The 16674-nt window shown below is 42.0% G+C and overlaps 1 protein-coding gene across 1 annotated transcript; it reads right to left on the bottom strand.

Moving 5' to 3' along the window:
- Positions 1-1809: 1809 nt before the first annotated feature.
- Positions 1810-15772, bottom strand: LOC307006099 (complement C4-B-like; the record flags this gene model as incomplete). Its single annotated transcript, XM_079626737.1, has 9 exons — positions 15765-15772; positions 14890-14960; positions 7989-8077; positions 7741-7823; positions 7534-7621; positions 7219-7339; positions 5065-5194; positions 2222-2334; positions 1810-2043 (listed from the first exon to the last, which is right to left on the bottom strand). The coding sequence occupies exons 2-9, from the start codon at positions 14926-14928 to the stop codon at positions 1810-1812; spliced, it is 897 nt and encodes a 298-aa protein (XP_079482863.1). The 5' UTR covers positions 14929-14960; positions 15765-15772.
- Between the last annotated feature and the right edge of the window lie 902 nt (positions 15773-16674).

Below are 16674 nucleotides of genomic sequence, written 5' to 3'. Positions count from 1 at the left end.
TACTACGGACGCCTCTGATTACGCCGTGGGGGCTGTGTGTGAGCAGTGGGTGAGCGGAGCCTGGCAGCCGCTGGCCTTTTTCAGCAGGAAGCTCCGGGACAATGAGAGGAAGTACAGCGCCTTCGACAGGGAGCTCCTGGGTCTTTTCCTCGCCACACGTCATTTCCGTTTCCTGTTGGAGGGTCGGCGGTTCACGGCTTTCGTCGACCACAAGCCGCTGACGTTTGCTATGGCCAAGTCTACGGAGCCATGGTCTGGTCGACAGCAGCGTCAGCTCTCGGCCATCTCAGAGTTTACCACTGACATTCAGCACGTGGCTGGCAAGGACAATTTCGTCGCCGACTGCCTCTCCCGGGCGGTCGCTGGTTCCGTCCACTTGGGCCTCGACTATGCGGCTATGGCTGCGGATCAAATGGCGGACTCTGAGGTGCAAGCCTACAGGACGGCCCCCACGGCACTGCTCATGGAAGATGTGATGTTTGACACGGCCAACGCTACACTCCTCTGCGACGTCTCCACTGGGCAACCTCGCCCCATGGTACCTGCTGCCTGGAGGCATAAAGTTTTTGATGCCATCCATGGTCTTTCCCACCCGGGGGCGAAGGCCTCTACCAAGCTGGTGGGGGCCAAGTTCGTCTGGCCGGGCCTGCGGAGGGACGTCAGGGCCTGGGCTGCGGCCTGTGTGGCGTGCCAGCGCGCAAAGGTGACTCGTCATACCAAGGCTCCTTTGGCACCCTTCAAAGTGCCAGAGAGACGTTTTGATCATGTGAATGTGGACCTGGTGGGCCCACTTCCCCCCTCCCGTGGTTACACCTACCTCCTCACCATGGTGGACAGGACCACCAGGTGGCCAGAAGTAGTTCCCCTGTCCTCCACTACATCAGCGGAAGTGGCCCGGGCGTTCATTATGGCTTGGGTGGCCCGTTTCGGCACACCGTCCGACCTCTCTTCGGACCGGGGTCCGCAGTTTACATCGGAGCTCTGGTCTGCGGTCGCCGAGGTCCTTGGGGTGAAGGTCCATCGTACCACAGCCTATAACCCACAGAGCAACGGATTGTGCGAGCGGTTTCATCGTGACATGAAGGCCGCGCTCAGGGCCAGCCTTACGGGCAGCGACTGGGCTGACCGCCTTCCATGGGTTATGCTTGGCCTTCGCTCCGCCCCCAAGGAAGATCTTCAGGCCTCATCGGCCGAGCTGGTGTATGGCCAGCCTCTGCGTGTCCCGGGGGAGTTTCTTCCAGATGCCACGGCCCCGTGGTCAGTTGCCTCACATCGGGCTGCGTCTCGGGACATTGCAGACGCCTTTGTTCCTATTCCAACGTCTCACCATGGCCTTCCCCGGTCCTACGTGCCCAAGGATTTACCATCGGCCAAGTATGTTTTCATCCGCCACGATGGCCATCGGACACCGCTGCAGCCCCCATACGATGGGCCCTTCCGCGTCCTGGTGGGGGGGTCTAAGAACTTTGTTGTGGATATGGGGGGCAGGCCTGAGCGGGTGGCTATTGACCGTCTCAAGCCTGCTCATATGGATATTGGCGAACCGCTTCAGCTGGCCCTTCCCCCGCGGCGAGGGCGCCCACCTGCGGCAACCTTGCCCCCTGCGGCAACCTCGCAATATATAGGATCTATATAAGGCCAGGAAGAGTAGGTTATTTTTGAGTGGTTTCAGTTGTTCCTACATTTTTACATAAAATTAGAATGAATTTTAGAACAAAAGTTATTGATGAATCATGATTTTTTCATGAAAAAGTTCACATGCAGATTTCACTCTCAAATTCATGCACTCGCACAGTTAGTAAAAGAGACCTACTGCTTTTGCCAGCAGTGTGAAACAGCCTTCACAGGTATTAAAATAACTTTATTCTTTGATTGTTTAACCTGCACTGAAAAGGAAGATGGTGTTCCTTCCAATTTGAAATTTTGAAATGCGATTCCCTCTTTATTAGTTGTAATATTTAGGGACTTTTCTTTGGTGCTTGAGACATCTAACTTCACTTGAACGTCTTCAGCTGGTGAACCATTTGGGTGATGGACTGTGACCTAATAAAAAAACAAAAACCACTGTTACCCTGTCCCAAAATCATCAGCAAAAGGTTTTCCATTATAGAGTGAAAGCTACCATAATGAATTAAGCATAATCCTCTATGACTGACAGGATCATTATGATGCATAGTATTGTGAATAGAAGTTTGATTATATCAAATGGTGTTTTATTTACCACCGCTTGAAAGGGAAATGTAGGTGTGTAGAACGATCTTGTCCGAGACAGATCCACATTGTATGGACTCAAAACAACGGGAACGAAAGCTGCTGATTTCTGTACCTCACCACCTTATGAGAGGTGCACAGTCATTTTAGGTAAAAAAAAACAATTATGTTTACTATTTTCAGAACTGTAGGCATCTTAACATTAGGCTACATAGCACATGCAGACAAATTACATTGGTTTGTCTGTTTAATCAAAAGTCTGTTCAGTTAATCTTGCATTTTTGGGGCCATATTTACTAAACAGGGCAAATTAGCATAAGACTGCAATCAACAAAGTTCTGCCAACTCGGTTCTCAACGTAACCTCGGTTCCCTGAGAGTAGGGAACGAGTATTGCGCAGAAACTCCTTTCCTCAAGATATATTGAAGCCTAAATTTTAAAACGCCATGCAGCTGCACAGCAAACACAGCAGAGCATCTAGCTCGCCCATTGGCTGTGCTGCAGCAACTGCACATCCTATGGTGAAGCGCCTCTGACATGCAAACCAATCAGGTGACTTGGCGCCAGAGCACATCAGAGCCCGCCAGAATGGGCGCCATAGACAGGTTAAATCGACTGAAGTGACAAACACTGACAGATTGCAATAGTGTGGCACTCTCAGGGAACCGAGGTTACGTTAGTAACCGAGTAACGGTTAGTAACACGCCGCACTATTAGCAACTGGCTCTAATCCAACTGGAGCCTAAGGAAGCATCAACAAGCCATAATAAACCCTCACAAGAACAGGGACCGGACCTAAGTCGGGTCTCATGATAAGAGGGGCTGGAGCGCCTGAACCAGGCTCGATCTTGTAACATAGTCCTAGAACAACTTTTGCTTATAGACAGTAATCATGTTAGACCATCGGTGGCGAGGACCACCCGGCCGCCGTACATTTCTTGAATTGGTACACCACTGGACTAGGCCCACGAAGAGGCCATGCCTCTTGTAGAGTGGGCTCTAGCACCTATGGGACAAACCTGGCCCACCGAGAGAGATGACATCCATCTGGACAGTCTCTGCTTCGTAATCGGTGACCCCTTGGTACGACCACCGAAGCATACAAAGGGCTGTTCTGACTGCCTAAACGGTGCAGAACGCTCCAGGTAGATTTTTATAGCTCTGACAGGACAGAGCAAATTAGCCTACCCATTGTTCTTCGAGGGTGGAAGTGCTGACAATGTAATAACCTGTGCTCTGAACGGAGTTGAGAGCACCTTGGGTACATAACCATGCCTTGGCTTGAGTGTGACCCTGGAGTTGAGGGGCCACACATGGAGGGCCCATAAGTCGGGGCGAGGGTGCCAAATCGTCCCGTTCGCCTGCGTGAGTAGATCCCTCCTCACTGGCACCGGCCAGTGAACAATGTCCATAATCTGCGCCAGCTCCGGAAACCACGCCTGGGTGGGCTATAAGGAGGACTGGGCATCCACTTTCCTTGATCCGTCTGATGACCTGAGGGATCATAGAGACTGGCGGGAACGCATAAAGAGGGCGTCTGGGCCAGGAATGGGCCAGCGCGTCCCTGTTCTTCGAAAAGAACATTGCGCAATGAGTGTTGTACTGGAGTACTGACAATGCCGCGGCCATGAGACGCCTCTGAGGGGCATGCGAGCATCTAGCCTGAAGGAGGCTATCAGCTGTTGAATAGAGAGAATGCGCTCTGTTGTGAGCCGAGCTCTCATCAGTGTTGAGTTGATAACTGTGCCCAGAAAGGTTACGTTCTGGCTGGGTAACAGTTTGCTCTCAGGGAAATTGATCCTGAGCCCCAGGCATACCAAATGGCTGAGGAGCTTGGACCTGGGTGTCAATAATTCGGTCTGCAACTGTGCCATAATGAGCCAGTCGTCAAGATAGTTCAGCACGCGCACTCCCTGTTGCCTCAGGGGAGAAAGCGCTGCATCCATCCATTTCGTAAATGTACGGGGTGCCAGGGATAGACCGAACGGTAGGACAGTGTATTGATAAACCTGCCCCTCGAAGGCGAATCTCAAGAATGGCCTGTCATTGGGAGTTATCTGAATATGAAAGTAAGTGTCTTTCAGATCCACCGTAAAAAAACAATCCCTCGGGCAAACCTGCGGGAGGATTTGTTTGGTAGTTGTTATTCTGAATGGCCGTCTTATGAGGGCTTTGTTCAGATGCCTCAGGTCTAAAATAGGGCGAGTGCCGCCGTCCTTTTTCAGTACAAGGAAGTGGTGACTGTAAAACCCCGATCGGATCAGCGCGCGGGGCGGGGGCGGGGGGGGGGGGTGGGTGATGATGGGGGCTTCTTAAAGCCATAAGCCACGCCCATTCTGGCGGGCTCTGACGTGCTCTGGCGCCAAGTCACCTGATTGGTTCACGCATCAGAGGCGCTTCGCCATAGGATGTGCAGTTGCCGCAGCACAGCCAATGAGCGAGCTAGACGCTCTGTGCTGCTGTGTTCTCGGTGCAGCTGCACTGCGTTTTAAACTATAGGATTCAATATTTCTCTAGGAAAGGAGTTTCCCCACTGCGTATTAGCTACGCAATACGAAGTGACCGTTCTCGAAAGGGAACCTTAGTACATCCCATTGCATGATTTATTTAAATACTCTCCCCCATAAATTATGCGTATGAAAGAGAAAATCCAACAAATGCATATGTAATACGGTCAGCTGCAAAAATATCTAAGCATGCCTCATTGCTTGTCTTTAGTACATCATAACAGTAGTTTTAACGCCAAAAGAGGGTTTGTGTTGGCACAAGCTGTTAATAAATCTGTCCCTTAGTCTTTAAAGTTCAATTAACTTTGACAAAAATTATTTCATGTCTTGTCTCACAATTGATTACTTAAAATATCTGTGACTGTGACAGCAATGTAGAATTGGGCCTGAATCACTGCCAAATTTTCTAATGTTGAATCCAGGAGTTGCTTTATTTCTGAAATTTTAACTTTAATCTCAGCACGGCCTCCTTTCACCTAAAAAGGGGAAAACACCATGAAAGATTATTAACCCTCTGGAGTCTAAGGTGTTTTTGGGGTCCTTGAGATGTTTTGAAATGCCCTGATATTTTTATTTTTTTCAGTTGCTTATAAACATATTAATGGCAAAGGTGTAATTACACTCTATTTAGCACGAACATGACTATCATAATATGTGAGCAACATGTATGTACATGTTTGCATTTTTGAGAGAATATTATTTATGCGTGGTTATTCAAAAAACTCAAACTTAAATGTTCTGATATAAGACCACAAACGACCAACTTCACATATTCCCACAATACTGTTGACTAATGGATGTTGTCGGCTAGAGTATTTACTTCAAAATGATCTGAAAATCATCCGGGCTAATCGTTCACATTAAACAATAGATTGATTTAAATTTTGTAAGACACTTTTTGTTTGGAAAGGCAATATGCAGGGGGGCGTGAATGATCCAAGAAGGTCATGAATAATGTCCTCATTCACACCTGGAGAAGACAAAGAAGAGCTGCTAATGCTGCATACTAATGAGCCTTTCACTGAGTGTGTCACTGAGCCACACAGAATGCAAAGACAACACACACATATATATATATATATATATATATATATATATATATATATATATATATATATATATATATATATATATATACATACACATACATACATACACACACACATCTACAGAATTGGTTCAGAGTTGGAAACATCTTGAAAAAAAAGTGTATTTTTCCACAAACTGTGTAATGCTTGCAAATTGTATAATATCCAAGGTAAACATTTCTAGTAATTGTGCAGTTAATTCTCATTCGTATTTTCAGAAAGTTTTGGATTATGTAGGCTATCCTCTCCCCAAATTTGTCACTAATAAAACACAAAAATAATTTAAAGAGAAGGCTTATATTGACCTTTTAAGATTTTGTTTGCACCTTGGAAATTAGGTTTTGATGTGGCAGTACAAACTTCTTTCATATTTCGTCTGTAACATATCGTCTTTTATAATATAGCCTATATTAGGGCATAAATGTTAATTTGCAGTTTAAAACGTTGCTTATACAAAGACATTTTATTTCAACGTATTCAGTCGATTTTTACTCATCTCAGTAGGCAATAGATATTTCATTCACACACACAGACACGCGCGAGCTGTAACGTTAGTAAACAAACGCATGCACATGTGCCGTTCATTCATTCAAACACAGAAACGCGATTCAAATTTAAACAGTCTTTTGCGGATTACAGACACCAGTTCATATCGCGATTAGAACAAAGCACTTACTGATGATCTGCAGCTGGGTCCGTTGTTCGGCTACTCCAGCACGTTTGAGGTAAAATTTCCAGGATAATCACGATATTATTAGCAGAGCTATTCCACACAGCGAGTGTGTTGTCCAGCTGTTGTGGGCGTTGACTGGTTTGCATGTGTTGCTCCAGATTATCTGTGTTTGAATAGCGCGCGCTCTCGATGGGCGTGTCACATTAGCGGAGTAATGAGGTGCCAGAAAGATAATGAGCACAGCTGATCTCTCGCTCTTTTTATATAGATTACATAAACAGAGAATATTTGTTTTAGATTTGAATTAGATAATTTAAAACTACACACTTAAATGATTATAGAGATATATAGCTCATGTCTGAGTGAATAGTATTCGCTGAGTTTTATTTGAGTTTAGAGAAGTGCTTCAGAAAAAAAGTTCACGGAGACGGAGAGGCATAAAGCACTCCCTGTTTACTTTCTTTATTTTACAAAAGCACAATGTTTTATTTCGATTGTAAGTGGACACATAAAAAAGTAGACATTTAACAGCAAATTTTTTCATATTTCTTAAGTCTGTATGACCAAAACCGACGGAGTATTTTAGGTCTATTTTGCTGCTATGTAAAAAAAAACGAGCAAAACGCGCCCGCGCGTTTGCCGACCTCAGGGGGTTAAAGAGTGATATATGAGTATATAGTAATATATATAGGTGTACTTACTTTTCTTGGCGATTCAATATATAGCGGTTTCTACTCACCGATCCAGTTTTCTCCAGTCCCTTGATGAATTTGATTTCTCCAGGATTATTTTTTGACTCGTCTTTTTTCATCCCAAACCAACAGTTGAAAGCACCATCAATCACCTTACCATATGCGTATCTTTTAAATGATTAAAAAGAAAACATTTTTAATCTACTGTCACATTTAGTAATTTCACATTGCTACCATTAATAGAATAGTTCACCTCAAAATACAGGTTTGGAATGGTATAAGGATGAGTAAATAATGACAAAATTCTTCTTTTGGGGTAAACCATCTCTTGAGAGTTATATTTGATCTGAATGTGAACTTACGAGGCTTGAATGGTGAATGTGAATGTCTCCGCATTCACAAGCAGAAAGGTTTTCTCTGAATGAACAGTAACCTCAAAACTGGGAGGAACTGACAAAAATGCAGTGTATTTGAGTTAGATGCAATACAATATCTGTGAATAAAGTTATATATATATCGATAAAAATTGAAAATATGATAATTTCCATGTATAGTTTAATTTCATTTACCAAATTTCTGTACGCTGAATTCACACACTGCAGGATTTTTCTCATCACCTTCGTAATGTGCTGTAATCTTCCATACACCAGGTCTGGAGAGATTGAATTAAACATATTATTTGGGCTGATAAAAAATACAGCAGCTTCAGAATGGTGCCATCTTAAAAGACTGAACAGCATGATATTTATTTCCGGAAGTATCAGAGATTTTATGCTTCAAGATATTTAACTAAGATAGAAAATAAGATTGACTGTACTTTGAAATATCAGGGATGTGGTAGCTCTTTGACAGAATGCCATCTAAAACTTTGTGTGTTGATTTCTTGACCTTGTTCCCAGCAGCATTCTGAGGATATAAAGGTCAGTTAGGCATCCCTTACAAAAAGTTAATAAAAAAAATACACTTTTAACAAAAAGCTGAGAAAATCACTACATCCAGATCAGATTTAGAATGATGATCAAAATCAGAAGTTTCAAAAGTTTTTTGAACCAAAGTTTCAGTCCTAGACCTCTTCCTAAGTTGGGATTTAATTTGGTAATATCAGGCAGTTTTGTCAGATTTACTGTATATGCTTTTTAATGTTTGATGATACTTGTGCATAAGAAATTTAAATTGTTTTCGGTCGAAGTCCAAAGTAGTCGATTGTCGAGTTCACGCGCATAGGTTTACCTAAGATCACGCGCGCTTGATCAAAAGATTGAGTACAAGAATAGGCGAAATATACTTAGACTTTTCTCTGTCCGTATGGGTCAAGTATTAAAGGGGTGCTTCAGGATTTTGAACATCAGACCTCATTTTCAAGTTAGCCTGGTTGTTATTCATCAGTGGAGACAGTTTTCAAAAAAATTCATCCAATCCTTACAGTTGCATAGTTCGCCGGTGCTAGGTTAGCGCGAGTCAACGGTATATGCTAGCCTGTCATTAAAAACAGTTTTACCCACTCCACAGTACACCAAAAGCAAATAAATTATAACGCCAGACTATCGATGTAAATGTCTATTGAGAGAATAATTTTAGAAATCAAAGTACTCTTGCATCTCAATGATCGCATTACATTTACAGGAACTAGTTTCTCAGCAGCGGCGGAATTTTACTTTTCTCCGGTTATTAGTACTGCGCCGAAAAGTAAACACAGAACAGAAGTGCACTACAGTCGGGACGTCTAGCTAGCTAGTAGTAGCCTTGAACAATGATATTGAAAAACATTTGATTGTAAACTAAGGAATTCTCTACGGCATCTCCAGCGGCTGCTGTCTCTACAGACATTCTTTCTCTTTCTGCCCTTTAAGCATCCAACTTGATTAGTTCTTCGTCTGTGTATTCCGGCTCATACATGTATGGTTCGTTGAATAAAACACATTCCTCGTCTTTATCGTCTCCAAAGTCTGAATCATTGGCATGGCTTTCAAACGTGGCCATAGTCCTATGTCCTATGTTGATTTATTTGTGAAATATACTCTGCTTCTGTTAGTGATGAGTGTCAGCGGCAGGTACACTTGCATGATTGTCATGTGGACCGGCTCTCTCGGTTGCCTTGGTAACTTAAAGGAGAACTCAGGCGCAAAATTAACCTTTGGTCTAATTACACATTGTTACCTAGTCAACCGTTATCTGAGATTTCAGTCGATCAACGAAACGCCAATCCAAATGCGCTGAACTGTGTAGAATCTCATATGGTCCAGCGCATTTGGATCGGCGTTCGTTGATCGACTGATAGAGACTGTTTTTCAAAGATGGCTTCTGCCTGTATTCGTGAAGTTGACTGTATGTATAAAATATCTTCTTATTAAACTGTCTGGACACTGTCAAAGTTCTCAATGCTTCGGTTTGAAGGTAGGGACCCTCATTATGCTACCGTGTTAGTGTGGGGCTATTTTGAGCCTTGTTAGTGGTATTAACAAGCGATTTTTATTTTTCATTACTCTATGCCCTATATACTAGCGTTATAGGTTAAACTGTTTTTAGAGATAAAACTATTTACATTCGATAATCATGAAAACAAATCTCAGATAACGGTTGACTAGGTAACAATGTGTAATTAGACCAAAGGTTCATTTTGCGCCGGAGTTCTCCTTTAATATCACTCCGCCGCTGCTGTAGACTGTGCTAATAAATACAGGGAAAAAAGTATAACTATTGCAATGCGATGAAAGGGTAGTTTGATTTCTAACATTATTCTCTCAAAAGACATTTACATCGACAGTCTGGCGTAGGGGTGGGACGATACAGGTACCTCACGATTCAATTCTGTGGCAATATGTGGTCCACGATATGATAATATCACGATATCTACGATATTCAATATATTGGTAGAAATTTCATCAACGATATATCACGATATATGTGACTGAAAAGAAAAAGAAGGATAAGGAAATAAGGAAATATAATGCATTTATTAATGTCAAGTCAAGTCAAGTCAAGTCAAGAATATTTGTATAGCGCTTTTCACAATACAGATTGTATCAAAGCAGCTTCACAGTAATAAATTAAAATAATAATAAAATGTCCATGTTTGGTAATGCTAATCAATAGTAATATTGATTGATTAATTAAATTGAATATCCCCAACTGAGCAAGCCAAAGGCAACAGTGGCAAGGAAACGAAAAACTCCATCAGGTGACCTAATGGAGAGAGAAAAAAAAACCTTGGGAGAACCCAGGCTCAGTCGGGGGCCAGTTCTCCTCTGGCGGTTATGAACTAGAGGCCGGATTTAACTGTAAGATTAAAACATTTATATGAATGCCTGGTTAAAGAGATGCGTCTTTAATCTAGTTTTGAACTGGGAGAGCGACTCTGAGCAACGAACAGTATCAGGAAGGCTATTCCAGAGTTTTGGAGCTAAATGTGAGAATGCTCTCCCTCCTTTGGTGGACTTAGATATCCTAGGTATAACCAAAAGCCTCGAATTTAGCGATCTTAAAGAGCGCGATGGATTATAGGGCGATAGAAGATCCGTTAAATAAACTGGAGCTAAGTCGTTTAGGGCTTTATAAGTCAGTAACAATACCTTATAATTAATACGGAACTTTATAGGTAACCAGTGTAGAGATGATAAGATCGGTGTTATATGATCATATTTTCTTGATCTGGTAAGAACTCTAGCAGCTGCATTTTGGACTAACTGTAGCTTGTTTATTGAGGATGCAGGACAACCAGCTAATAGAGCATTACAGTAATCTAGTCTCGAGGTCATGAATGCATGAACTAACTTTTCTGCATCAGAAACTGACAGCATATTACGTAGCTTAGCAATGTTTCTAAGGTGGAAAAATGCCGTTTTTGTAACATATGAAATATGATTTTTAAAAGACAGGTCGCAGTCTAATATGACACCCAGGTCTTTTACTGTAGAGGATAAAGTAGCAGGACATCCTACTATGTTAAAGTTGTATTGTGAGAGGTTTTGTGGGCGGTTTTTTGAACCGATGAGTAGTACCTCCGTCTTGTCTGGATTTAATAGAAGAAAATTACGCGTCATCCAATCTTTTATATCTTTAACACACTCTGTCAATTTTGATAATTTAGCGTTTTCATCCGGCCGTGATGAAATATATAATTGAGTGTCATCAGCATAACAATGGAAACTAATTCCATGTTTCCTTATAATATTTCCAAGTGGCAGCATATATATTGAGAATAATAGAGGGCCTAGCACAGATCCCTGCGGCACTCCATAGTTTACTGAAGTTATGATCGATTTTTCCCCATTTAAATAGACAAAATGGTAGCGGTCTGATAAGTATGATCTAAACCAGCTTAATGCTTGTCCTTGAACGCCAGTATAATTTTGTAGTCGATCTAAGAGTATTGTGTGATCTATAGTATCGAACGCAGCACTAAGATCAAGTAAAACTAGTATTGAGATACAGCCTTGGTCTGAAGCTAAAAGTAAATCATTAGTGATTTTAACGAGCGCAGTTTCAGTGCTATGGTGCGGCCTGAATCCAGACTGAAACTTTTCATAGATGTCATTTTCTTGCAAAAAAGAGCTCAGTTGAGCGGACACAACTTTTTCTAATATTTTAGACATAAATGGAAGATTTGAAATGGGTCTATAATTTGCTAGATTATGTGGGTCTAATTGTGGTTTCTTAATGAGTGGTTTTATAACTGCCAGTTTAAATGTTTTTGGAACATGTCCTAAAGATAGAGACGAGTTAATAATATTGAGTAGAGGCTCTTCCACTACAGGTAACACTTCTTTCAGTAGTTTAGTTGGTATAGGATCTAATAAGCACGTTGTTGTTTTAGATGAAGTGATAAGTTTATTTAGCTCTTTTTGTTCTATAGTTGTAAAGCACTGTAATTGTTCTTGCGGGGTGATAATTGAGGCTGATTTATAAGGCGCGATTGAAGATTGAGTGTTTACAATTGTGGTTCTGATGCTTTCTATTTTCTCAGTGAAGAAGTTCATGAAATCATTACTGCTAAACTGTAACGGGATATTTTGGTCAGGTGACGTTTGTTTATTTATTAGTCTAGCCACTGTGGTAAATAAAAATCTTGGATTATTTTGGTTGTTTTCTATTAGTTTGCGGAGATGCTCAGCCCTTGCCGCTTTTAGGGCCTTTTTATAACGTGACATACTGTCTTTCCACGCGATTCTAAAGACCTCTAAATTAGTTTGTTTCCATTTACGCTCTAATTTACGGGTTTCTCTCTTTAGAACATGCGTAGTATTGTTGTACCATGGTGCTTTACTTTTCTCTCTGACCTTTTTTAATCTAATGGGTGCAACAATATCCAATGTTCTAGAGAGAATGGTGCTCATAGTGCTAGTTACTTCCTCTAATTCGTCTGTTTGTTTGGGTTCAGGCAGTAACTGAGACAAATCAGATAAGCAATTTGAGAAATTATCTATGGTGGATGGAAGGATTGTTCTGCCTGGTCGGTAACGCGGCGCAGTATGACATAGTACTGTAGTCCGTAATATACAAGTTACCAGGAAGTGGTCACTGACACCATCACTTTGTGGAATGATATCTATATCGGTTGGATCGGTTCCATATGATATAATTAAATCGAGTGTATGATTAAGACGATGAGTTGGTCCGGTGACGTTTTGCTTGACCCCAAAGGAGTTTAATAAATCTGTGAACGCAGCCCCTAACGCATCATTTGAATTATCTACGTGTATGTTGAAATCTCCAACAATTAATGCTTTATCGACGTTGACCAATAGATCTGAGAGAAAATCTGCAAACTCTTTTAGGAAATCAGCGTAGGGCCCTGGCGGTCTATATACGGTAACCAAGGCTAGAGATAATAGGGATTTTTTCCTTACATCTAAGAGCGTAACATTTAATACAAGTACTTCAAACGAATTAAATTTGTCACCTGTTTTCTGAGTAACATTAAGAATATCTCTATAGATTGTTGCAACACCGCCAACATTAGGTTATACCTAGGATATCTAACAGATTAATGCCAACATTTCCAACATTGTACAAAGAAATGTGCATTTGCATAATAACTCACTGCCTTGACGATATCCATATGGGTCTATACCTCAGTGGTAGCAACCATACAGCGTGCGCATACACTGTCACACACACACACACACACACACACACACACACAGACTCACTCTCTCTCTCTCGTTTTTTTATGTTGAACAGAATGGCTACTGTTCTCTGCTTTTCAACAAATCATTTGCACACACATTCTGTCATTTTTCTATCTGAAGCTATTGCCTGCAACATTGAAAGCTCCGGTCTCTGTGTTTAGCGCGAATGCTCACGTGATTGCCGCCGGCTCGGGATAAAATTTGTGCAGGACAGTCGTGCCGTGTACCAGCTGCTTTGATGCGATTATCAGTTTAACTGACTCGTAATGTGTGCAATATCTCACGACCTCCCGAGTGTCCGAACCATAGACAGTATATAAACTGGACACAGCGACCCCATAGGTTTCAACGGAGAGAAATGAAGTCAATTAGAAGCACTCACTTCCTGATCGCAAGGCGAACTGCGCAGTCTCAAACTGAGCTTGACGACGTAGATGTGACGTGAGCAACCTGTAGGTCTTCTAGTAGCTGTGCCGAGAGAAATCTGAATCATTCCCTTCCGAATCTCGCAGAGACGGAGAGCGTGGGTATTTGCTGTCCATGAGCTAGCAACGGGAGCAACTTTATCACTCTCTATGGGCTTCTCCCTTGACTTTATGCCTCCACGTCCTCCCGATTGCTTGCGAGCTTCTCTGCCTGTCCATACGGTAATTTTTCGACTTGTGCGACAGAGTCGCGCGGGTATGACGCAACCGTTAGCCTATTTTTACAAAAACTGCTTCTACGGGGCCATAACGTAAGATACAAGGTAATGGAGCCTTTTATACATTTTCGTGTTTCTTTAGAAATAAACAATGGACAAACGGTGTCTTTAAACGCCTCAGATGTAAAGTTATTCGCTGTCAAAGTGACGCCAAAATGAATGGGAGTCAATGGAATGCTAACAGCAGGTGGGGGTCCGCTAGCCAATGGCGGCGCCCAGGTCAGCTTCAATGTCTTTCGGAACACTGCCCCCCTGGTCCGAACTCGCACCGTGTACGCCCGCCTTTACTTGTGTTCTTCACCGGCCACTGTTTGCGCCACTTTACCCCTATTTACTCGAACAGCGCCCCCCGCAAACAGAATGGTAGATATTGGGTAGTGACAGTGACACTGACAACGGGTAAATTAATCATTTTGTGTTGTAATAAAATATCGATATTGGGCGTTAGTGTATCGATTATTTATTGCGACAGAGAGCACAACCATATATCAAATACCGTTGACTCGCGCTAGCACCGGTGAACTATGCAACTGGAAGGACTGGATGAAAACTGTCTCCACTGATGAATAACAACCAGGCTAACTTGAAAATGAGGTCTGATGTCCAAAATACTGAACCACCCCTTTAAGTGTCATTTTAAGTATATTTCGGAGAGGTACATAAAGTATATTTCTGAGAAGTAGCTACACAAAACGCAGACTGAAAGCATACTTTCTTATTTTGAGTTTAAAATAAGTATCCTAATAGCATACAGTTTCTGTTTGCTCAATAAATTATGACAAGAACTTAAGCTACAGGAATAATCCTATTTCATGAGATAATCATAAAAAAAACTCAGAGAATGAATTATTGACAGTAAGAGAATGTGTTAGAACTTTCATACTTACATATATAGAGACAAGAACTATCACTGATTTTGGTCGCATCGAGTGGTCCAGAGTGAAAACCCTGAACAAAACTGAGAAACACAGTAAATAAAAACAAAGCAGTAAAATATACATGAATTTTTGACTTGTGACATGCTACATTTACATTATGTGAGAGACTAAATGGAAGTTGGGGCCAACTAAAATGAACTAGTTAAGTTAGTAGGAACCAAAAAAAAAAAAAAAAAAAAAATCAGTCAGGACCTGAGATGCACATAAAAAAATAATAAATAATAATAAATACGGTGTCACCTGTATAGTGTGTTTTGGTTCTGTTCCAGAACTTCCAGTCTACCTGACTTTGCCTGTGTTCCCTAGTTAGGGGCGCTTTCACACTAGGCTCGTTTGCTGCGGTCCGAGCGATTGTTCCCGGCACCCCCCGAAGCGTTTGTCTGGATTTACACTCAACTTGATTCTATCGTACCCTGGTGCGTTTGTGTGCATCTTACGTCATCGCAAACATGCACGGCGCATGATAGAAAACAGAACGCGGGTCAATATATGTTTTTTTTATTTATTAATTTGGTGCTATTATGCGCAGCTGAGTGAACAACACAGGTTTACTGTGTGTCATAATGTGGCTTTCTGCTGCTTGCAAACGGACACTTTTGAGGAAACAGTGGATTTCCATTCATTTGTTGCCCTGATTTCACGCGCTATATGCGAATACAGTGCAGGTTCACTCTCGCTCATATCCAAGGTAAATCATCAACAACCCTTACATGTGTTTTATTTAAAGGACAAGTTCGGTATTTTACACTTAAAGGAACACTCCGACTTTTTGGGACTTTAGCCTATTCAACTTATCCCCCAGAGTTAGATAAGTCCACACATACCTTTTTCATCTCCGTGCGTGCTATAAGTCTGTTTGACGCACCCACCGCTAGCCTAGCTTAGCACAAAGACTGGATGTAAATGGTTGCAGCTAGCATACTAATCCAAATAAGTGACAAAATAACGCAAACATTTTCCTATTTACATGTTGGGATTTGTATAGTCACAGAATGTACAAAAAAACAAAGTCACATGAGACACAGACATATTTTAACCGTATAAATACTGGGAACTATATTCTCTGAAGGCGAAGCACTGCTACTTGGGCGAAGTGATAACCGCAGCACCTGAGGCGCGCCGTGGTGAGGAGCAGAGTTCATTCAGAGTTTGGCTAACAGAGTCAGCAATTTATAAATAGTAAAAGCGTAGTTTACAATCATGGATTTTCGCTGTATTGTAAAGAGCTTTGACAATAAACAGGGAGACCAGGTAATACCATGATGTTTCATAGAATTCCAACTAAAAACGCTGACCGGATGAAGAAATGGCTAACTTACTTGCTCTGGATATTGATCAAAACACACCTAATGAGATTATCAAGGGACATTATGTTTGCTCGGTACATTTCACTGAGGACGACTATTTTCCAAAAATGGAATTTGCCACAAGGACCATGAAACGTGTGCTGAAGGATACAGCCATCCCATCGATATCACATAAGTTACAGGACAAAGTGGAGCGGCTGCGGTAAGTGTTCCGTTATATTTTTAAATGTTTAGCCTAACGTTACTGTAACACTGTCATTAGCTAACATGTAACGTTAGTGACACTATTATATGAATAGGGTGGTAACTACTGTTTACGGGCTCCATGTATCCCCTGTAATGTTAGTATTGTTGCCTCGAACGCGCTCTGTCGTCCCAGTAACACTTGAGCGGAGCTAGAGGTCACGTATAGTCACGTTGGTTTTGT

This window comes from Phoxinus phoxinus (assembly GCF_949152265.1).
Source record: "Phoxinus phoxinus genome assembly, chromosome: 10".
Taxonomy (NCBI): domain Eukaryota; kingdom Metazoa; phylum Chordata; class Actinopteri; order Cypriniformes; family Leuciscidae; genus Phoxinus; species Phoxinus phoxinus.
The sequence above is the reverse complement of the archived record's forward strand: the minus strand, read 5'-3'. Positions and strand labels throughout refer to the sequence as shown.